At 44.5% G+C, this 22,909-nt stretch overlaps 1 protein-coding gene across 2 annotated transcripts in view; it reads right to left on the bottom strand.

Moving 5' to 3' along the window:
* Nucleotides 1–251: 251 nt before the first annotated feature.
* Nucleotides 252–22,909, bottom strand: part of LOC135541354 (collagen alpha-1(II) chain) — an 86,082-nt gene continuing 63,424 nt past the window's right edge. For both annotated transcript variants that reach the window (XM_064967540.1, XM_064967541.1), the window contains 18 exons: nt 20,842–20,895; nt 18,500–18,553; nt 18,237–18,290; nt 17,237–17,290; nt 16,979–17,086; nt 16,781–16,834; nt 16,044–16,097; nt 13,877–14,038; nt 12,415–12,522; nt 12,007–12,114; nt 11,565–11,726; nt 9,120–9,281; nt 8,928–8,981; nt 8,674–8,781; nt 8,044–8,332; nt 7,573–7,760; nt 6,960–7,202; nt 252–2,818 (listed from right to left, as the gene is read on the bottom strand). In XM_064967540.1, the coding sequence (XP_064823612.1) occupies nt 2,672–2,818; nt 6,960–7,202; nt 7,573–7,760; nt 8,044–8,332; nt 8,674–8,781; nt 8,928–8,981; nt 9,120–9,281; nt 11,565–11,726; nt 12,007–12,114; nt 12,415–12,522; nt 13,877–14,038; nt 16,044–16,097; nt 16,781–16,834; nt 16,979–17,086; nt 17,237–17,290; nt 18,237–18,290; nt 18,500–18,553; nt 20,842–20,895 (2,163 nt within the window). In that variant the 3' untranslated portion in view covers nt 252–2,671. The remainder of the gene's footprint in view (nt 2,819–6,959; nt 7,203–7,572; nt 7,761–8,043; nt 8,333–8,673; nt 8,782–8,927; nt 8,982–9,119; nt 9,282–11,564; nt 11,727–12,006; nt 12,115–12,414; nt 12,523–13,876; nt 14,039–16,043; nt 16,098–16,780; nt 16,835–16,978; nt 17,087–17,236; nt 17,291–18,236; nt 18,291–18,499; nt 18,554–20,841; nt 20,896–22,909) is intronic.

Below are 22,909 nucleotides of genomic sequence, written 5' to 3'. Positions count from 1 at the left end.
ATAGAAATATAGTTCCATTATAATTTATGTAAATATATAATTCCATTATAATTTATAGAAATATAGTTCCATAATAATTTCTACATGCTTTCTATCTGGTTTTTAGACGTTCAACTGTGTCCTGGAGGGTTTATTGTTTTACCCAAAATAATAGTTGACTCAGACCACCCGCGGTTTGATGATGATAACACAGCTCCTTTAATTGATAGCACTGTACAATCATTAACTGTTCTGTAACTGTTTTGTGTCACAGGCGACAATGAATGTAGACCACAACCTGAGTGACAAAACCGATTCTGTGGAAATGCCAATGACCCAAACACAAGAACCAAGCATCCCTCCTTTTGTGTCATTTGTTTTATTTGTGATGTATTTTTGTTGATTTGTTTACCTGTTGTTCTTTATGTTAATAATTATTAAAACAAAGATTACATCATAGATTTGGAAACCAATACATTAAATATTAAATGAACTTTAAAACCAAGTTTAAGGAAACAAATATATGTAAAAAATGAAACAAAGGTGGCTCTGTGTTGTTAAGAGAAATGCTTCTACCTTTTATTGCTACGGTGAAAGGTGAAAGATGTAAAGTCAGGAAAGAAAATTAAATAAAAAGTACAGGATGACATAATAAACCCATACAGTTACTGATTATTGTGGTTGGAAATGTTTCCCATCTATCTACCATGCTTAAAAAACGATCTGAAAATATTGCAAAACTATTTTACACATACAAAATAGTACATGATATGAACTTTCCACTTCCTCACTAAATTTTGCCTTTTCTCTCCCACAAATAAAACAAAAAGAAAATGGCCGCTCACCATCATCCACCTCTCCACTGTATCTCCTTGTGTGTTCTGACTGCATCCCACCCCTCGATATGCATTTAGCCCAAACACACAGACCAAGGCAGAGTGCATACAGGACACAGGATCAAGATTTGGTATTGCTTCTATCTCTGGGAACATAATAGCAACAGAAAAGTTTTTCATCATACTTTCAGGGTACAGAAAAAAGACCTTCCCAGATAGTTCAAGCACACTTTTCTCTGGAGCAATATGAGGATGAATAACAATCAAAATCCCCCCAAAAATAAAATTAAAAAAGCGACTTCAGTCTGTTACTTGTTTTTTCTTTTATTTCCAATTTACATTTATCAAAACTGCAACAAAAACAAAATCATAATCATCATATTTAATAATAATAATAATAGTAATACTATCATTATTAGCAATAATACTATTATTATTATTAATAATACAAAATATACACACCCTCAAAAATAAAAGCACCCTCTGCCCTGGTCGTAGGTGGTTTTCCTCTGTGTGTAAAGGAGGTCTGGATTGTCTAGTAGTGATATCACTGTGAAGAAGAACTCACTCAAGTCTAACAGCCCTGCCCTGTTCTTGTTCCTAGGGGGGCATGGCCTGTTCCTACGGGGCGTGGCCAGGGCCAAGGTACTTCCTGCCAGGGTAGAGGGTATTTCCTGTGTGAGGGGACAGTGGGGGCATATGGGACAAAGTGGAGTGGGATAGGTCAAGGGTTAAAGGCACCTTCTGGTGGTCTTCTCACAACATGGGGTCTCATGCACCAAAGATATGATCACCCAAGCTGGATTTGTAAACTTGGATAACTTTGCTTAGTTGTTTCTTTCTTTTTTAGCGTGAGGTAGCTTATAATATAATTGAAACAAAACAAAAAAAAGTTTAGATCTGAGATTGAAATCCCGAATTGAACATGTCTCTTACAAAAATGATAGACGCGGTTTATGTTTCATTGGGCAACCAATGAGGGGGATTGTGTTTGGGGGGGAAGGGGCAGCGACATTTACCACTCTGAAAACAAATCTCAGCGTGAAATGTACTCTCTGAAAACTGTAGATATATGTATACACACACATATACATATATACACATTATGAACATGTCACTAATACATCAGTATCTGGTTGTTAAAGAATACAGACTGGTTTTACAGCAATAGCACCATTTGACTATATTCTAATACACAGTAAGTTCCTGATACACACTGGGGCGGCGGTTGGAACTAGGAACACCTGCACCTATCACACTGCTCCGTTTTTGGTTTGGATTTGATATAATGTTTGAGAAGGTATGGAATAGGAGAAAGAAAAGAGGAGATTGGGGAGGTGGGGAACTGATAGATTATGTATGTAGTTGTGCGTGGGGCCTTTTTACAGGGTAACACACTCAGTCCTAACACACCTGGGACCTACACCTGAACAATAAATAAATAACACCAAGCCGGCTCTCTTTCTGTCATGCTCTGACATACTCCCCCTTTCTCTCCTTCTCCTCTTCCTTTGTTCCTTCTAGTTAGTGGGGAGGTGCTCCCAGGCTGGGGGGTGGAGTGGATGGGGGAATGGAGGGAGGGGTTGACGGAGGGAGACTGGAAGTCGATGAAATCACAGATGAATATTGCCGGTGCCATTCAGTGCAGATATCCTAGTTGGAAAAATCACTTTTTACTTAAAAAAAAAAGTGACTTGATCTTTCTCTTTTCTCTCTTTCATTCATTTTGATAGAAGTGTGTGTTCCTCTCTCTCTCTCTCTCTCTCTCTCTCCCTCTGTCTCTCTCTCCCTCTGTCTCTCTCTCCCTCATCTTTTATGGGGTTTTTCTCAGCTTTTCCTTTTTCATTCCTTTGTCTTTACAAGAAGCAGACTGCACCGACGTCGACTCCAAACTCTTGGTCCGCTCCTCCAATATCCATAGGAGCAATGTCCACGATGGGCAGCCGGCTGGTCTTCTGTGATCTGTAGTCAATCACTGTCTTGCCCCATGCTCCTGTGTGTTTCTGGGGACAGAGAGGCAGAGCTCATATTGTTAGAGGACAGGGCTGATATTGTTATAGAACAGGGCTGATATTGTTATAGAACAGGGCTGATATTGTTATAGAACAGGGCTGATATTGTTATAGGACAGGGCTGATATTGTTATAGAACAGGGCTGATATTGTTATAGAACAGGGCTGATATTGTTAGAGGACAGGGCTGATATTGTTAGAGGACAGGGCTGATATTGTTATAGAACAGGGCTGATATTGTTATAGAACAGGGCTGATATTGTTATAGAACAGGGCTGATATTGTTATAGGACAGGGCTGATATTGTTATAGGACAGGGCTGATATTGTTAGAGGACAGGGCTGATATTGTTAGAGGACAGGGCTGATATTGTTAGAACAGGGCTGATATTGTTATAGAACAGGGCTGATATTGTTAGAGGACAGGGCTGATATTGTTATAGGACAGGGCTGATATTGTTAGAGGAGAGGGCTGATATTGTTAGAGAACAGGGCTGATATTGTTATAGAACAGGGCTGATATTGTTAGAGGAGAGGGCTGATATTGTTAGAGGAGAGGGCTGATATTGTTAGAGGAGAGGGCTGATATTGTTAGAGGACAGGGCTGATATTGTTATAGAACAGGGCTGATATTGTTAGAGGACAGGGCTGATATTGTTAGAGGAGAGGGATGATATTGTTAGAGGAGAGGGCTGATATTGTTATAGAACAGGGCTGATATTGTTATAGAACAGGGCTGATATTGTTATAGGACAGGGCTGATATTGTTAGAGGAGAGGGCTGATATTGTTAGAGGAGAGGGATGATATTGTTAGAGGAGAGGGCTGATATTGTTAGAGGACAGGGCTGATATTGTTATAGAACAGGGCTGATATTGTTGATAGAGGAGAGGGCTGATATTGTTAGAGGAGAGGGCTGATATTGTTAGAGGAGAGGGATGATATTGTTAGAGGAGAGGGATGATATTGTTAGAGGAGAGGGATGATATTGTTAGAGGACAGGGCTGATATTGTTATAGAACAGGGCTGATATTGTTATAGAACAGGGCTGATATTGTTAGAGGAGAGGGATGATATTGTTAGAGGAGAGGGATGATATTGTTATAGGACAGGGCTGATATTGTTAGAGGAGAGGGATGATATTGTTAGAGGAGAGGGCTGATATTGTTAGACGGCTGATATTGTTATAGAACAGGGCTGATATTGTTTAGAACAGGGTGATATTGTTATAGAACAGGGCTGATATTGTTAGAGGAGAGGGCTGATATTGTTAGAGGACAGGGCTGATATTGTTAGAGGACAGGGCTGATATTGTTAGAGGAGAGGGCTGATATTGTTAGAGGACAGGGCTGATATTGTTAGAGGACAGGGCTGATATTGTTAGAGGACAGGGCTGATATTGTTAGAGGAGAGGGATGATATTGTTAGAGGAGAGGGATGATATTGTTAGAGGAGAGGGATGATATTGTTAGAGGAGAGGGATGATATTGTTAGAGGAGAGGGATGATATTGTTATAGGAGAGGGCTGATATTGTTAGAGGACAGGGCTGATATTGTTAGAGGGATGATATTGTTAGACAGGGATGATATTGTTTATATTGTTAGAGGAGAGGGATGATATTGTTAGAGGAGAGGGATGATATTGTTAGAGGACAGGGCTGATATTGTTAGAGGAGAGGGCTGATATTGTTAGAGGAGAGGGATGATATTGTTAGAGGAGACGGCTGATATTGTTAGAGGACAGGGCTGATATTGTTAGAGGAGAGGGATGATATTGTTATAGGACAGGGCTGATATTGTTAGAGGAGAGGGATGATATTGTTAGAGGAGACGGCTGATATTGTTAGAGGAGACGGCTGATATTGTTATAGAACAGGGCTGATATTGTTATAGAACAGGGCTGATATTGTTATAGAACAGGGCTGATATTGTTAGAGGAGAGGGATGATATTGTTAGAGGACAGGGCTGATATTGTTAGAGGACAGGGCTGATATTGTTAGAGGACAGGGCTGATATTGTTAGAGGAGAGGGCTGATATTGTTAGAGGACAGGGCTGATATTGTTAGAGGACAGGGCTGATATTGTTAGAGGACAGGGCTGATATTGTTAGAGGAGAGGGATGATATTGTTAGAGGAGAGGGATGATATTGTTAGAGGAGAGGGATGATATTGTTAGAGGAGAGGGATGATATTGTTAGAGGAGAGGGATGATATTGTTAGAGGAGAGGGCTGATATTGTTAGAGAACAGGGCTGATATTGTTAGAGGAGAGGGATGATATTGTTAGAGGAGAGGGATGATATTGTTAGAGGAGAGGGATGATATTGTTAGAGGAGAGGGATGATATTGTTAGAGGACAGGGCTGATATTGTTAGAGGAGAGGGCTGATATTGTTAGAGGACAGGGCTGATATTGTTATAGAACAGGGCGGAAATTGTTATAGAACAGGGCTGAAATTGTTAGAGGAGAGGGCTGATTAGAGGACAGAGGGCTGATATTGTTAGAGGGCTGATATTGTTAGACAGGGCTGATATTGAGAGGGATGATATTGTTAGGAGCGGCTGATATTGGACGCTGATATTGTTAGACAGGGCTGATATTGTTAGAGACAGGGATGATATTGTTAGAGGACAGGGCTGATATTGTTAGAGGAGACGGCTGATATTGTTAGAGGAGGGCTGATATTGTTACAGAACAGGGCTGATATTGTTAGAGGACAGGGCTGATATTGTTAGAGGAGAGGGCTGATATTGTTAGAGGAGAGGGATGATATTGTTAGGAGGGCTGATATTGTTAGACAGGGCTGATATTGTTAGAGGAGACAGGGCTGATATTGTTAGAGGAGAGGGCTGATATTGTTATAGAACAGGGCTGATATTGTTATAGAACAGGGCTGATATTGTGATATTGTTAGAGGAGAGGGATGATATTGTTAGAGGACAGGGCTGATATTGTTAGAGGACAGGGCTGATATTGTTAGAGGACAGGGCTGATATTGTTAGAGGACAGGGCTGATATTGTTAGAGGACAGGGCTGATATTGTTAGAGGACAGGGCTGATATTGTTACAGAACAGGGCTGATATTGTTATAGAACAGGGCTGATATTGTTATAGGACAGGGCTGATATTGTTATAGAACAGGGCTGATATTGTTATAGAACAGGGCTGATATTGTTATAGGAGAGGGCTGATATTGTTAGAGGACAGGGCTGATATTGTTACAGAACAGGGCTGATATTGTTATAGAACAGGGCTGATATTGTTATAGAACAGGGCTGATATTGTTAGAGGAGAGGGCTGATATTGTTAGAGGAGAGGGATGATATTGTTAGAGGAGAGGGCTGATATTGTTAGAGGAGAGGGCTGATATTGTTAGAGGAGAGGGCTGATATTGTTATAGAACAGGGCTGATATTGTTAGAGGACAGGGCTGATATTGTTAGAGGAGAGGGCTGATATTGTTAGAGGAGAGGGCTGATATTGTTAGAGGAGAGGGCTGATATTGTTATAGGACAGGGCTGATATTGTTAGAGGAGAGGGCTGATATTGTTATAGAACAGGGCTGATATTGTTATAGAACAGGGCTGATATTGTTAGAGGAGAGGGATGATATTGTTAGAGGAGAGGGATGATATTGTTATAGAACAGGGCTGATATTGTTATAGAACAGGGCTGATATTGTTATAGAACAGGGCTGATATTGTTAGAGGAGAGGGCTGATATTGTTAGAGGACAGGGCTGATATTGTTAGAGGACAGGGCTGATATTGTTATAGAACAGGGCTGATATTGTTAGAGGAGAGGGCTGATATTGTTATAGAACAGGGCTGATATTGTTAGAGGAGAGGGCTGATATTGTTAGAGGACAGGGCTGATATTGTTAGAGGAGAGGGCTGATATTGTTAGAGGACAGGGCTGATATTGTTAGAGGAGAGGGCTGATATTGTTATAGAACAGGGCTGATATTGTTAGAGGAGAGGGCTGATACTGTTATAAGACAGCAGACACTGCCTCAAGAATGAACCCCACGAGACTGCAACGTTGGAGTTTCTGTGTGTGTGTATGTCTGTCTGTGTGTGTGTGTGTCTGTCTGTCTGTGGGTGTGTCTATGTATGTATGTGTGTTCATCCTCTCACCGTGCAGCCGTCCTGCATAACGGTGTAGGTGAAGCGGCTGTTGCCCTCGGCCCTGATCTCCACATCGTTGGATCCCTGGAGCAGCACGGCCTTCTTCAGGTTGCCCGTGGCTCCGTCCATGTAAGCCACACTGTTCTTGCAGTGGTAGGTGAGGTTCTGGCTAGCCTCGGTGGACAGCAGCCGAAGGAAGGTCATCTGGATGCTGGCCGTGTTGGCAGCCAGGCTGTCATCGCCATAGCTGAACTGTAGAGGGCAGCGGAGAGAGAGGAGGGGAGACAGGAAGGTTGAATCCAGTACAATGATGTGGAATTATAACATGTCTTTAGTTAAAACTCGTGAAAGAGGAGGGGGAGACAGGGAGGTTAGGACCAATGTGATAATTATATACTGTATGATGTCTGGTTAAAACTAGAACCAAAAATGAAGCAAACTTCTTCAGACTGGTGGCATCAATTGAGAATATAAAATTCACTGCCAGTTTAAAAATAAAAAAAAACACTTTACCAAAAGGCAAGGATTGAATCTGAGACTGAAGAGGAAATGTGTATTTTGTATTTTCATTATGATCAAAACCATATAAAGAGGATAGAAGAGGGATTGAATGGTGACTCACGTGGAATCCTCCGTTCATGGTCTCTCCGAACCAGACGTGTTTGGCAGCCTTGCTCTTGCTGGACCACCAGTTCTTCTTGGGGATGCTGGCGGGCTTGGGGTAGACGCAGGACTCTCCGGTCTCCATGTTACAGTAGACCTTGATGGCGTCTATGGTGCAGCCCTGGTTAGGGTCGATCCAGTACTCTCCTGCAGACAGACGGAGGAGTCAGGTCACATTCAATCAGTGGTACTTCCTATGTAACTGTAATACACCTGGTCATATTTATTTTGTCTTTTTGAACACTATAGAACCTTCCAGATTTCCTCATGAGCACATAGTTTTTCCCGATCTAATCAGTAGGGGTAGGAGTTTAACCTCACAACATCACCAGACCAGGAGAAACTTTAGGACCCCGAGTTTTTCCTGGTCAAGTCCTGTTGGTTAAACTCTTGTCCCCTAACAAATCTTCGCTCTGATCCCATCACTCACCGCTCTTCCAGTCTGGGTGGCACAGCTTCAGGTCTCTGCAGGTACGTGCAGGGTTCTTCTTGGAGCCCTCGGGGGAGCGGATGTTCTCAATCTGGTTGTTGAGAGACTTGAGCGTGGCGTCCACCTCGGCGTCGTGCGTCCTCAGGTTTCCGGAGGCCTGGTCGGCCCTCATGTACCTCAGGGGATCAGGGGATTTCTCAGGCTGAGACAGGCCAGCGAAGGCAGACATGTCGATACCAGGGCCGGGAGGACCAGGAGGACCAGGGGGACCGGAGTTTCCAGGGGGACCCTGCGATACACAGATAGAAAGATAGAATACTTCATTGATTGAAGATATTGTAACACCAAGATGCTAGACTACGAGGTACAGGTGATGTATTGCTACCAGCGCAGTGCCATAGGTATTACAGAGAAAACACAGAGCAAAGAGGAGTTCACGTACAGGTAGCATCAAGTGTTGGCGTCTCAAACGGCACCCTGCTCCCTAGGGCGTTACTTTGACCAGAGCAAAGGGAGCGCACTGTATTGGAAATAGGGTGTCATTTGAGATTGGCACCAAGTCACCCACTGCTCTGTGAACTTTGATGATCCTTAAGATACAGTAAGTTGAGAGATGAGAGCGTTACTCACAGAGGGACCAGTCTCTCCAGAGCGACCACGGGGTCCGGGGGGTCCGATGGGGCCGGGCATACCGTTGGAACCATCCTTTCCATGTGGACCAATAGGTCCGGGAGGTCCCTAAACAGAACACACACAAGGATTCAGATGTACTGTTACTGTACACACTACAGCTCTGCCTGCCATGCTCTTTGGTTGAGTATGAATAAGACAGGTACCTCTCAAAACCCTGTGTTAGACCTATTACTGCTTTTGTCTATACTCACTCTTGATCCACTTGGTCCGGCAGGTCCAGATGCACCCTGGTCTCCAGCTTGACCCTGTGGTGAGACACAGGTCAGACAATGTCTAGGATGTACACAACTTCAGATAAAAGGTACAATGAGATTTTTTAGGGTATAGAGAGAACTTGAGATACTGGAAGATTAGGGGTACAGGAAGTTTAGGGGGGTACTTACAGGAGGTCCAGGCAGACCCTGCAGACCAGTGAATCCTCTGTGTCCTTTCTGTCCTCTCTCACCACCCTCTCCAGCCTCACCCTTGTCTCCACGGGGTCCTTGGGGTCCAGCCATTCCTCTGGCTCCAGCAGGCCCGGCAGGTCCAGCTGGTCCTTGAGCTCCCTAGAGAACAGCCAAGAGACAGACACAGGGTTAGGACGGGTTGCAATACATTAGTATCTGAGTGAACTCAATTACATGTCCTTTATATCAAAGACAGTTAATGGATTAATGCATACATTAATATGCAAGTGGACTATCACATATCCAGTATATCCTGGAAATAGAAATGGAGTGAAAAACTCAACTTCATTTCCTGGCGTCCTGTATTATAGAGGTTCTACGGGGTGTAAACAGGGGTTCTACGGGGATGTTGAGGGGTGTTATAGGGGTTCCATGGGGATGTTGAGGGGTATTATATGGGTTCCATGGGGATGTTGAGGGGTGTTATAGGGGTTCCATGGGGATGTTGAGGGGTGTTATAGGGGTTCCATGGGGATGTTGAGGGGTGTTATAGAGGTTCTACGGGGTGTAAACAGGGGTTCCATGGGGATGTTGAGGGGTGTTATAGGGGTTCCATGGGGATGTTGAGGGGTATTATAGAGGTTCTACGGGGTGTAAACAGGGGTTCCATGGGGATGTTGAGGGGTGTTATAGGGGTTCCATGGGGATGTTGAGGGGTGTTATAGGGGTTCCATGGGGATGTTGAGGGGTGTTATAGGGGTTCTACGGGGTGTAAACAGGGGTTCCATGGGGATGTTGAGGGGTGTTATAGGGGTTCTACGGGGTGTAAACAGGGGTTCCATGGGGATGTTGAGGGGTGTTATAGGGGTTCCATGGGGATGTTGATGGGTATTATAGGGGTTCTACGGGGTGTAAACAGGGGTTCCATGGGGATGTTGAGGGGTGTTATAGGGGTTCCATGGGGATGTTGATGGGTATTACATTTACATTTAAGTCATTTAGCAGACGCTCTTATCCAGAGCGACTTACAAATTGGTGAATTCACCTTCTGACATCAGTGGAACAGCCACTTTACAATCGTCATGTCTTTTATTTTTTTCCAGTCCATGAAACCGTTTCCATGTGTTGACATATATTTTGTCCAGTTGTACAGGTGAAAGTATTATAGAGGTTCTACGGGGTGTAAACAGGGGTTCCATGGGGATGTTGAGGGGTGTTATAGGGGTTCCATGGGGATGTTGAGGGGTGTTATAGGGGTTCTACGGGGTGTAAACAGGGGTTCCATGGGGATGTTGAGGGGTGTTATAGGGGTTGTACGGGGTGTAAACAGGGGTTCCATGGGGATGTTGAGGGGGTGTTATAGGGGTTCCATGGGGATGTTGATGGGTATTATAGAGGTTCTACGGGGTGTAAACAGGGGTTCCATGGGGATGTTGAGGGGTGTTATAGGGGTTCCATGGGGATGTTGAGGGGTGTTATAGGGGTTCCATGGGGATGTTGAGGGGTGTTATAGGGGTTCTACGGGGTGTAAACAGGGGTTCCATGGGGATGTTGAGGGGTGTTATAGGGGTTCTACGGGGTGTAAACAGGGGTTCCATGGGGATGTTGAGGGGTGTTATAGGGGTTCTACGGGGTGTAAACAGGGGTTCCATGGGGATGTTGAGGGGTGTTATAGGGGTTCCATGGGGATGTTGATGGGTATTATAGAGGTTCTACGGGGTGTAAACAGGGGTTCCATGGGGATGTTGAGGGGTGTTATAGGGGTTCTACGGGGTGTAAACAGGGGTTCCATGGGGATGTTGAGGGGTGTTATAGGGGTTCTACGGGGTGTAAACAGGGGTTCCATGGGGATGTTGAGGGGTGTTATAGGGGTTCCATGGGGATGTTGATGGGTATTATAGAGGTTCTACGGGGTGTAAACAGGGGTTCCATGGGGATGTTGAGGGGTGTTATAGGGGTTCTACGGGGTGTAAACAGGGGTTCCATGGGGATGTTGAGGGGTGTTATAGGGGTTCCATGGGGATGTTGAGGGGTATTATAGAGGTTCTACGGGGTGTAAACAGGGGTTCCATGGGGATGTTGAGGGGTGTTATAGGGGTTCCATGGGGATGTTGATGGGTATTATAGAGGTTCTACGGCGTGTAAAGAGGGGTTCCATGGGGATGTTGAGGGGTGTTATTGGGGTTCCATGGGGATGTTGAGGGGTGTTATAGAGGTTCTACGGGGTGTAAACAGGGGTTCCATGGGGATGTTGATGGGTATTATAGAGGTTCTACGGGGTGTAAACAGGGGTTCCATGGGGATGTTGAGGGGTGTTATAGAGGTTCTACGGGGTGTAAACAGGGGTTCCATGGGGATGTTGAGGGGTGTTATAGGGGTTCTACGGGGTGTAAACAGGGGTTCTACGGGGATGTCGAGGGGTGTTATAGGGTGTATACTCACAGCCTCTCCCCTGTCTCCCTGCTTGCCGGTGGGGCCGACAGGGCCGGGGGAACCATTAGCTCCTGGGGAGCCAGGAGCGCCAGCAGGACCGGTGTTACCACGGTCACCCTTGATTCCAGTGGCTCCATCTCTACCAGGGGGTCCATCGGAACCAGCGTTGCCCTGAGAGACAATCACACATGGTTTAATATCAGAAGTATCAAAAGCATAATTAGTGATTCACTTAATCATGACAGTGAGTTAACGTACTGTACTGCAGTTATAGAGTTGACAATGAGAGGCCATATTGGGGACACTGTGCTGCATTGAATGGCACACTATTCCCTATATAGTGCACAACATTTGACCAGAGCCCTATGTGGACCCTGTTCCAAAGTAGTGCACTATAGAAGAACTAGGATGCCATTTCATACACAACCCATGTTATGGGACAGACACTGACCTCTCTACCGGGCTCTCCTGCGGGCCCAGTCAGTCCAGGGGGCCCCACAGGGCCAGGGGGCCCACGGTCTCCGCTTCCACCAGGAGATCCTTGTTTACCAGGCTCACCCTGGGGAGATGGACACAGGCTAGTTGGAGGACCACCGGTAGGGGTTGACACTCATCTAATCAATAGTCATATTTTCACTGATCATTTTCTGTGAATATCCATCTATCCATTCTTATTTGAAATTGGGTGGGGTGGGTACAAGGCAATTGACTGTAAAATAGTTTTTTGTAATGAATTAATAAATGGGTGTCAAGTCGCCTTTAGCAACCCATAGTCTACTGTATAATAATTAATCAATAACTTATTAATTCATCAATGTGTAAATGTATTCTAACTGTAATCTAATAGAATGTGACTTACAGAGGGTCCTGGCAGGCCAGGGAAACCTCTCTCTCCACGTTGTCCTGGAAGACCAACAATACCACGCTGTCCAGCCAGACCTGAAGGGCCTGAAGGACCATCGGGACCCTGGGAGGAGGAAGAGAGGATGAGAGGAGGAAGACGGGAGGAGAGGAGGAAGACGGGAGAGGAGGAAGAGAGGAGGAGAGGAAGAAGGAGATGAGGAAGTGAGGAGGAGAGGAGGAAGAGAGAAGGAGAGGAGGAAGAGAGGAAATGAGAAGGAAGAGGAGGAAGAGAGGAAGAGAGGAAGAGGCGGAACAGAGGAGGAAGAGAGGCGGAGAGGATGAAGAGGAGGAAGAGAGGAGGACAGGAGAAAGTGAGGAGGAGAGGATGAAGTGAGGAGGAGAGGATGAAGTGAGGAGGAGAGGATGAAGTGAGGAGGAAGACAGGAAGTGAGGAGGAAAATTGGAAGTGAGGAGGAGAGGAAGAAGACAGAAAGTGAGGAGGAAGACAGGAAGTGAGGAGGAAGTGAGGAGAGGAGGAAGACAGGAAGTGAGGAAGAAGTGAGGAGAGGAAGAAGACAGAAAGTGAGGAGGAAGTGAGGAGAGGAGGAGAGGAGGAAGACAGGAAGTGAGGAGGAGAGGAGGAAGAGGGGGACAGCATGTTATTATCCAGAATCTCAACAAAAAAAGATCAACATTTTTTTTTACTGAAAAGCAAGAAAAAATATTTTGTGTGCACTGCATCCTACTCTCCTCCACTTATGTGATTCAGACCAGAGAGGAACATTGCGTCTTATGTCTGTTCTCTGTGCTTGCCTATCTAATCTGAGTAACTCTCAGCTGTCAGTTCAGTGTTCCTCAAGGGATAATTGTAGGGTGTGTAAGTGCAAAGTAAAAGCCTTGGCCTCTCTGCCATCATGTCTCTGTCCAGGGGAAGCCTACAGGTGCTATTAAGGTCCCGGCAGACAGCAGTGTGGTTAGTCTGGTTATTGGGTCAGTGATGAACACACACTTACAGCTATGTGTTATGACGGGGATGTGGGAGTAGTGTTGTTTTCCGTTATAATGGGCCTTTCTTTCATTCCCTGGACTAATGTCTATGCCTGTGTGTTGGAAGTAAACAAGAGAGACTTTTTGGGAAATAAAGCCAGTCTGGTTTTATAGCTGCAAAATGTCAGATGTATTTCAGTGTTAACTGGAGTGATGAGGCTGTGTGGGGGCTTTGTCTGTAACATCCCAATCTGTGGGAGTTCAGTGGACTAAATCACTTTTAAAATGTTGAATAATGCATAAAGCCCGCGGGACCTTCAGTTGAGGATGGGTTTGATGAAAGGTGAACTTACTGGGGACAGATAATTCAGCTTGTATCACCCCCTTTTGCTTAGTGGGGTGCTGGGCTGAATGGGAGTTATCAAGCCATCCACTATGCCCCGGGTTGGTGCTCGGAGGACGGTACTGTAGTGATAAACAGGTGAACTTACAGAGGGACCATCCTCTCCAGCATCTCCCTTCTCTCCAGGGGATCCAGCGGCTCCACGCAGCCCAGCGTCTCCCTGTCTGCCTGGGGGTCCACCGTCTCCACGCACACCCTTAGGGCCATCTTTACCAGCAGGGCCAGAGGGCCCAGCAGCACCCGGGTTACCCTGCAGAGAGACACATCAATCAATCATTCAACAAATCAACCCATCAATCAATACATTGATCAACCAATCCATAAATCTGTAAATCAATCAACCAATCAACACTCAATCAATGAAACATCAATCAACCAATCAACCAAACAATAACCAATCAACCAATCATTAAAAAAAACGAAATAAAAGACAGACAGAGAGGAGACAGAGAGAGACAGGAGCAGGTCAATACTCTGTAGAATAACAACCATTCAGACCGAAACGTTCTATAGACAGACAAGAGCAGGTCACAACCATTCAGACTGAAATGTTCTATAGACAGACAAGAGCAGGTCACGACCATTCAGACCGAAACGTTCTATAGACAGACAAGAGCAGGTCACAACCATTCAGACCGAAACTGCCCATAGACAGACAAGAGCAGGTCACAACCATTCAGACCGAAACGTTCTATAGACAGACAAGAGCAGGTCACAACCATTCAGACCGAAACGTTCTATAGACAGACAAGAGCAGGTCACGACCATTCAGACCGAAACGTTCTATAGACAGACAAGAGCAGGTCACGACCATTCAGACTGAAACTGCCCATAGACAGACAAGAGCAGGTCACGACCATTCAGACCGAAACGTTCTATAGACAGACAAGAGCAGGTCACAACCATTCAGACCGAAACGTTCTATAGACAGACAAGAGCAGGTCACGACCATTCAGACTGAAACTGCCCATAGACAGACAAGAGCAGGTCACAACCATTCAGACCGAAACGTTCTATAGACAGACAAGAGCAGGTCACAACCATTCAGACCGAAACGTTCTATAGACAGACAAGAGCAGGTCACGACCATTCAGACTGAAACTGCCCATAGACAGACAAGAGCAGGTCACAACCATTCAGACCGAAACGTTCTATAGACAGACAAGAGCAGGTCACGACCATTCAGACTGAAACTGCCCATAGACAGACAAGAGCAGGTCACAACCATTCAGACCGAAACTGCCCATAGACAGACAAGAGCAGGTCACGACCATTCAGACCGAAACGTTCTATAGACAGACAAGAGCAGGTCACAACCATTCAGACTGAAACTGCCCATAGACAGACAAGAGCAGGTCACAACCATTCAGACCGAAGCGTTCTATAGACAGACAAGAGCAGGTCACAACCATTCAGACCGAAAACGTTCTATAGACAGACAAGAGCAGGTCACAACCATTCAGACTGAAACTGCCCATAGACAGACAAGAGCAGGTCACAACCATTCAGACCGAAACGTTCTATAGACAGACAAGAGCAGGTCACAACCATTCAGACCGAAACGTTCTATAGACAGACAAGAGCAGGTCACAACCATTCAGACCGAAACGTTCTATAGACAGACAAGAGCAGGTCACAACCATTCAGACTGAAACTGCCCATAGACAGACAAGAGCAGGTCACAACCATTCAGACCGAAACGTTCTATAGACAGACAAGAGCAGGTCACAACCATTCAGACCGAAACGTTCTATAGACAGACAAGAGCAGGTCACAACCATTCAGACTGAAACTGCCCATAGACAGACAAGAGCAGGTCACAACCATTCAGACCGAAACGTTCTATAGACAGACAAGAGCAGGTCACGACCATTCAGACTGAAACACACTATAGTGCTGATGAATGATTCTGTGCCCGTCTGGTTATAGATCAAAGCTCTGTACCAATGTCACCTTCCGAATGACCATAAAAGTCATAAAATCAAAAGCATTACACCTGCTTGTACTGAAATATATCAGAAAACTATTGGAAAAACCTGGAATTACATAAAATAGCTAATTCATTTTGGAAAATGTTAATAACCAACACTGTTACACCCACATTAACCTAATTCCTTTACTATTCCAGTCAAATCCAACACTTTTTACTAAATGAACCGTGTAAGGAATCAGTAGGATTTATTCTTCGATGCTCAGGTAGGGTGACAGAAGATGTGAGTGTTTGAGTTGTATTGCTGACAGGTGGTTGTACTTACATTGGGACCAGGGGGCCCGACTCTGCCGGCAGCTCCAGGGAAACCAGTGGCACCCTGTAGAGAGAGAGATAGAGATAGAGAGAGAGATAGAGAAAGATTGTTGATGAAAATGGAAACATTGGAAATAGAGCAGAAATTAAATATACAATATGAGATGTGTATGAGATATGAGATGTGTTTGAGATATGAGATGTGTATGAGATGTGTATGAAATGTGAGATGTGCATGAGATGTGAGATGTGTATGAGATGTGAGATGTGCATGAGATGTGAGATGTGTATGAGATGTGTATGAGATGTGTATGAGATGTGAGATGTGCATGAGATGTGAGATGTGTATGAGATGTGAGATGTGTATGAGATGTGTATGAGATGTGTATGAAATGTGAGATGTGTATGAAATGTGAGATGTGTATGCGATGTGAGATGTGTATGAGATGTGTATGAGATGTGAGATGTGCATGAGATGTGAGATGTGTATGAGATGTGAGATGTGTATGAGATGTGTATGAAATGTGAGATGTGTATGAGATGTGAGATGTGTATGAGATGTGAGATGTGTATGAGATGTGTATGAAATGTGAGATGTGTATGAGATGTGTATGAGATATGAGATGTGTATGAGATGTGAGATGTGTATGAAATGTGAGATGTGTATGAGATGTGAGATGTGTATGAGATGTGAGATGTGTATGAGATGTGAATGACATATGTATGAGATGTGAGATGTGTACTTACAGAGGGTCCCTGAGCACCGCGAGCACCTTTAGGTCCAGAAACGCCAGTAGGTCCCTGAAATGAACGAAATTGATAGTCAGTTTTATGAAGAAATGTGAAGCAAGTAACTCCATTTGAATATTTCGTTAACAAAATAACTACTCTCTCTCTCTCTATATTTTTTGTTATTTCAGGACAAAGTGAGTTATTGAAACATACGGAAGGTCCAGGAGCTCCGGAGGGTCCCTGGGGTCCAGGGGCACCAGCATCTCCCTTCTGTCCACCCTCTCCCTGCTCTCCCTTGACTCCGGGCTGACCATCAGATCCCTGGGGGTGGGACACGGGGAAAAAAGACTGCTCAGAGAGCTGTTTGCTTCAACATACAACAAGCAGCTGGAGTTGGTCCCGGGCTGTTGACGGTAGCACTGATAGCGAGAGAAAGTGCACGGACAGTACAGTCCTTGGGGTGGTACTTACAGGAGGCCCAGCGAAGCCAGCAGGCCCAGGAGGTCCAGTCTCACCCCTGTCACCCTGTTAGGAGAGAAGAGGACAGAGAGGTCAAATTGAGCATCAATGACTTCCCTTGACATTTCCTTGTTCAAACAAGCATCATGTACTGTATCAAATTCTGTGTTCACTTCATTGTTGATTGTGAGAGGTGGAGAGCATTAAAGGAAACAGCACTGCGAGTGAAAGTAATTCTCGCCTCTGGATCAATACAGTAGCCTAGAGATGGCAGTAATCAGAAGGCAGTAATCAGAAGGCAGTAATCTGAAGGCAGTTATCTGATGGCAGTAATCTGATGGCAGTAATCTGATGGTAGTAATCTGATGGTAGTAATCTGATGGCAGTAATCAGAAGGCAGTAATCTGATGGCAGTAATCTGATGGCAGTAATCTGATGGCAGTTATCTGATGGCAGTAATCTGATGGCAGTAATCTGATGGTAGTAATCTGATGGCAGTAATCAGAAGGCAGTAATCTGATGGCAGTAATCTGATGGCAGTTATCTGATGGCAGTAATCTGATGGCAGTAATCTGATGGTAGTAATCTGATGGCAGTAATCAGAAGGCAGTAATCTGATGGCAGTAATCAGAAGGCAGTAATCTGATGGCAGTAATCTGATGGCAGTAATCAGAAGGCAGTAATCTGATGGCAGTAATCTGATGGCAGTAATCAGATGGCAGTAATCTGATGGTAGTAATCTGATGGCAGTAATCAGAAGGCAGTAATCTGATGGCAGTAATCTGATGGCAGTAATCTGATGGCAGTAATCAGAAGGCAGTAATCTGATGGCAGTAATCTGATGGCAGTAATCAGATGGCAGTAATCTGATGGCAGTAAGCCCTAGTCAGGTAATTCAGGAAAAGGGAATACATAGGGAAAACATTTCTTATGTAAGTACAATCTTCTCCTAACTTGTATGTGTGTATGTGTGTGTTGACAGGTGTGGTGTGTGTGTGTCTGTGGTACTTACAGGAGCACCTCGGGCACCAGCAGCACCGGAAGGTCCAGAGGGACCAGATTCACCCTATAGGAGGAAACACAGAGGTCAGAGTTCAGTCACAGAGGTCAATCATACATCATACAAATATCACCGTTTTATAATACCTAGGGGATACAGTAACCTCGTTACAGGTGAACTGGCTGTATGTGTATTTTTCAGATGTATCTAATACAAACACTTATTTAATCAATTAACCAATTAACTAGTATACAAGTTAAAATATAAACACACACCTTCTCTCCATTGGGACCAGCTGGGCCAGGAGGACCAATTGGACCAGTCAAACCCTAGACCATATAGAGAAAGAGAGGGAATAAAAGAGTAACAATGAGAAGGTTCAGTACAGCTCTCCTTCTGCTGTTAATGTCCATGAGCAATTTAACATGTGTACAGCTCTCCTTCTGATGTTAATGTCCATGAACAATTTAACATGTGTACAGCTCTCCTTCTGCTGTTAATGTCCATGAACAATTTAACATGTGTACAGCTCTCCTTCTGCTGTCAATGTCCATGAACAATTTAACATGTGTACAGCTCTCCTTCTGCTGTTAATGTCCATGAACAATTTAACATGTTTACAGCTCTCCTTCTGCTGTTAATGTCCATGAGCAATTTAACATGTGTACAGCTCTCCTTCTGCTGTTAATGTCCATGAACAATTTAACATGTGTACAGCTCTCCTTCTGCTGTCAATGTCCATGAACAATTTAACATGTGTACAGCTCTCCTTCTGCTGTTAATGTCCATGAGCAATTTAACATGTGTACAGCTCTCCTTCTGCTGTCAATGTCCATGAACAATTTAACATGTGTACAGCTCTCCTTCTGCTGTTAATGTCCATGAACAATTTAACATGTTTACAGCTCTCCTTCTGCTGTTAATGTCCATGAGCAATTTAACATGTTTACAGCTCTCCTTCTGCTGTCAATGTCCATGAACAATTTAACATGTGTAGAGCTCTCCTTCTGCTGTTAATGTCCATGAGCAATTTAACATGTGTACAGCTCTCCTTCTGCTGTCAATGTCCATGAACAATTTAACATGTGTACAGCTCTCCTTCTGCTGTTAATGTCCATGAACAATTTAACATGTTTACAGCTCTCCTTCTGCTGTTAATGTCCATGAACAATTTAACATGTGTACAGCTCTCCTTCTGCTGTTAATGTCCATGAACAATTTAACATGTTTACAGCTCTCCTTCTGCTGTTAATGTCCATGAACAATTTAACATGTGTACAGCTCTCCTTCTGCTGTTAATGTCCATGAACAATTTAACATGTGTACAGCTCTCCTTCTGCTGTTAATGTCCATGAACAATTTAACATGTTTACAGCTCTCCTTCTGCTGTTAATGTCCATGAACAATTTAACATGTGTACAGCTCTCCTTCTGCTGTTAATGTCCATGAACAATTTAACATGTTTACAGCTCTCCTTCTGCTGTTAATGTCCATGAACAATTTAACATGTTTACAGCTCTCCTTCTGCTGTTAATGTCCATGAACAATTTAACATGTGTACAGCTCTCCTTCTGCTGTCAATGTCCATGAACAATTTAACATGTGTACAGCTCTCCTTCTGCTGTTAATGTCCATGAACAATTTAACATGTGTACAGCTCTCCTTCTGCTGTTAATGTCCATGAACAATTTAACATGTGTACAGCTCTCCTTCTGCTGTTAATGTCCATGAACAATTTAACATGTGTACAGCTCTCCTTCTGCTGTTAATGTCCATGAACAATTTAACATGTGTACAGCTCTCCTTCTGCTGTTAATGTCCATGAACAATTTAACATGTGTACAGCTCTCCTTCTGCTGTTAATGTCCATGAACAATTTAACATGTTTACAGCTCTCCTTCTGCTGTTAATGTCCATGAACAATTTAACATGTGTACAGCTCTCCTTCTGCTGTCAATGTCCATGAACAATTTAACATGTGTACAGCTCTCCTTCTGCTGTTACTGTCCATGAACAATTTAACATGTTTACAGCTCTCCTTCTGCTGTTAATGTCCATGAACAATTTAACATGTGTACAGCTCTCCTTCTGCTGTTAATGTCCATGAACAATTTAACATGTGTACAGCTCTCCTTCTGCTGTTAATGTCCATGAACAATTTAACATGTGTACAGCTCTCCTTCTGCTGTTAATGTCCATGAGCAATTTGACATGTGAGTGTGTACATGATTGCTGAACTAATATTTAAATATGTTGAATGTTAAACAGTAGAGTGTTGACATCTTCAATGTGTTGGATATTAAATGGTAGAGTGGTTGACGTTATAAATGTCTTGGATATTAAATGGTAGAGTGGTTGACGTTATAAATGTCTTGGATATTAAATGGTAGAGTGGTTGACGTTATAAATGTCTTGGATATTAAATGGTAGAGTGGTTGACGTTATAAATGTCTTGGATATTAAATGGTAGAGTGGTTGATGTTATAAATGTCTTGGATATTAAATGCTAGAGTGGTTGATGTTATAAATGTCTTGGATATTAAATGGTAGAGTGGTTGACATTACAAGGCTGGGGGATATAGTGATGATGATGATGATGATGATGATGGTCACTCACTCTTGAACCGTCTTTGCCAGAAGCACCCTCAGGTCCCTTCTCTCCGTTGTCACCCTGTGGGACACAAACACAGTTATATTGGACTACATTATGATTAAAGGAATAGGGTAGGTTAACACATTATGAAATCACAACATCCATGAGCATGTACTGTAAATAGACCTACATTATTTGTTGCCACTCCACATCATTACTGCTGTGCTGTGTTGCTTTACTCCAGTGGCTCTTGTTGCAAAGTTCATGGCTAGTGATCCCTTTCATGGCTTAGTATGCAAGGGCACCCTCATAGACGTCATCCTGACCAACTGGCCCTCCAAATACACCTCCGCTGTCTTCAATCAGGATCTCAGCGACCACTGCCTCATTGCCTGTATCCGCTACGGTGCCGCAGTCAAACGACCACCCCTCATCACTGTCAAACGCTCCCTAAAACACTTCTGTGATGAGGCCTGGAAGGATATTGACCTCATCCCGTCAGTTGAGGATGCCTGGTCATTCTTTAAGAGTAACTTCCTCACCATTTTAGATAAGCATGCTCCGTTCAAAAAATGCAGAACTAAGAACAGATACAGCCCTTGGTTCACTCCAGACCTGACTGCCCTCAACCAGCACAAAAACATCCTGTGGCGGACTGCAATAGCATCGAACAGTCCCCGCGATATGCAACTGTTCAGGGAAGTCCGGAACCAATACACACAGTCAGTCAGGAAAGCTAAGGCCAGCTTCTTCAGGCAGAAGTTTGCATCCTGTAGCTCCAACTCCAAAAAGTTCTGGGACACTGTGAAGTCCATGGAGAACAAGAGCACCTCCTCCCAGCTGCCCACTGCACTGAGGCTAGGGAACACGGTCACCACCGACAAATCCATGATTATTGAAAACTTCAACAAGCATTTCTCAACGGCTGGCCATGCCTTCCGCCTGGCTACTTCAACCTCGACCAACAGCTCCGGTTCCCCCCGCAGCTCCTCGCCCAAGCCTCTCCAGGTTCTCCTTTACCCAAATCCAGATAGCAGATGTTCTGAAAGAGCTGCAAAACCTGGACCCGTATAAATCAGCTGGGCTTGACAATCTGGACCCTCTATTTCTGAAACTATCCGCCGCCATTGTCGCAACCCCTATTACCAGCCTGTTCAACCTCTCTTTCATATCGTCTGAGATCCCCAAGGATTGGAAAGCTGCCGCAGTCATCCCCCTCTTCAAAGGGGGAGATATCCTGGACCCAAACTGTTACAGACCTATATCCATTCTGCCTTGCCTATCTAAGGTCTTCGAAAGCCAAGTCAACAAACAGGTCACTGACCATCTCGAATCCCACCGCACCTTCTACGCTATGCAATCTGGTTTCCGAGCCGGTCACGGGTGCACCTCAGCCACACTCAAGGTACTAAACGACATCATAACCGCCATCGATAAAAGACAGTACTGTGCAGCCGTCTTCATCGACCTTGCCAAGGCTTTCGACTCTGTCAATCACCATATTCTTATCGGCAGACTCAGTAGCCTCGGTTTTTCGGATGACTGCCTTGCCTGGTTCACCAATTACTTTGCAGACAGAGTTCAGTGTGTCAAATCAGAGGGCATGCTGTCCGGTCCTCTGGCAGTCTCTATGGGGGTGCCACAGGTTTCAATTCTCGGGCCGACTCTTTTTTCTGTATATATCAATGATGTTGCTCTTGCTGCGGGCGATTCCCTGATCCACCTCTACGCAGGTCGACACCATTCTATATACTTTCGGCCCGTCATTGGACACTGTGCTATCTAACCTCCAAACGAGCTTCAATGCCATACAACACTCCTTCCGTGGCCTCCAACTGCTCTTAAACGCTAGTAAAACCAAATGCATGCTTTTCAACCGTTCGCTGCCTGCACCCGCATGCCCGACTAGCATCACCACACTGGATGGTTCCGACCTTGAATATGTGGACACCTATAAGTACCTAGGTGTCTGGCTAGACTGCAAACTCTCCTTCCAGACCCATATCAAACATCTCCAATCGAAAATCAAATCAAGAGTCGGCTTTCTATTCCGTAACAAAGCCTCCTTCACTCACGCTGCCAAGCTTACCCT

This window comes from Oncorhynchus masou, chromosome 6 (genome assembly GCF_036934945.1).
Source record: "Oncorhynchus masou masou isolate Uvic2021 chromosome 6, UVic_Omas_1.1, whole genome shotgun sequence".
In the NCBI taxonomy this organism is placed as follows: Eukaryota; Metazoa; Chordata; class Actinopteri; order Salmoniformes; family Salmonidae; genus Oncorhynchus; species Oncorhynchus masou.
Note: the sequence above shows the minus strand (reverse complement) of the source record. Positions and strands in the feature narration are given on the sequence as shown.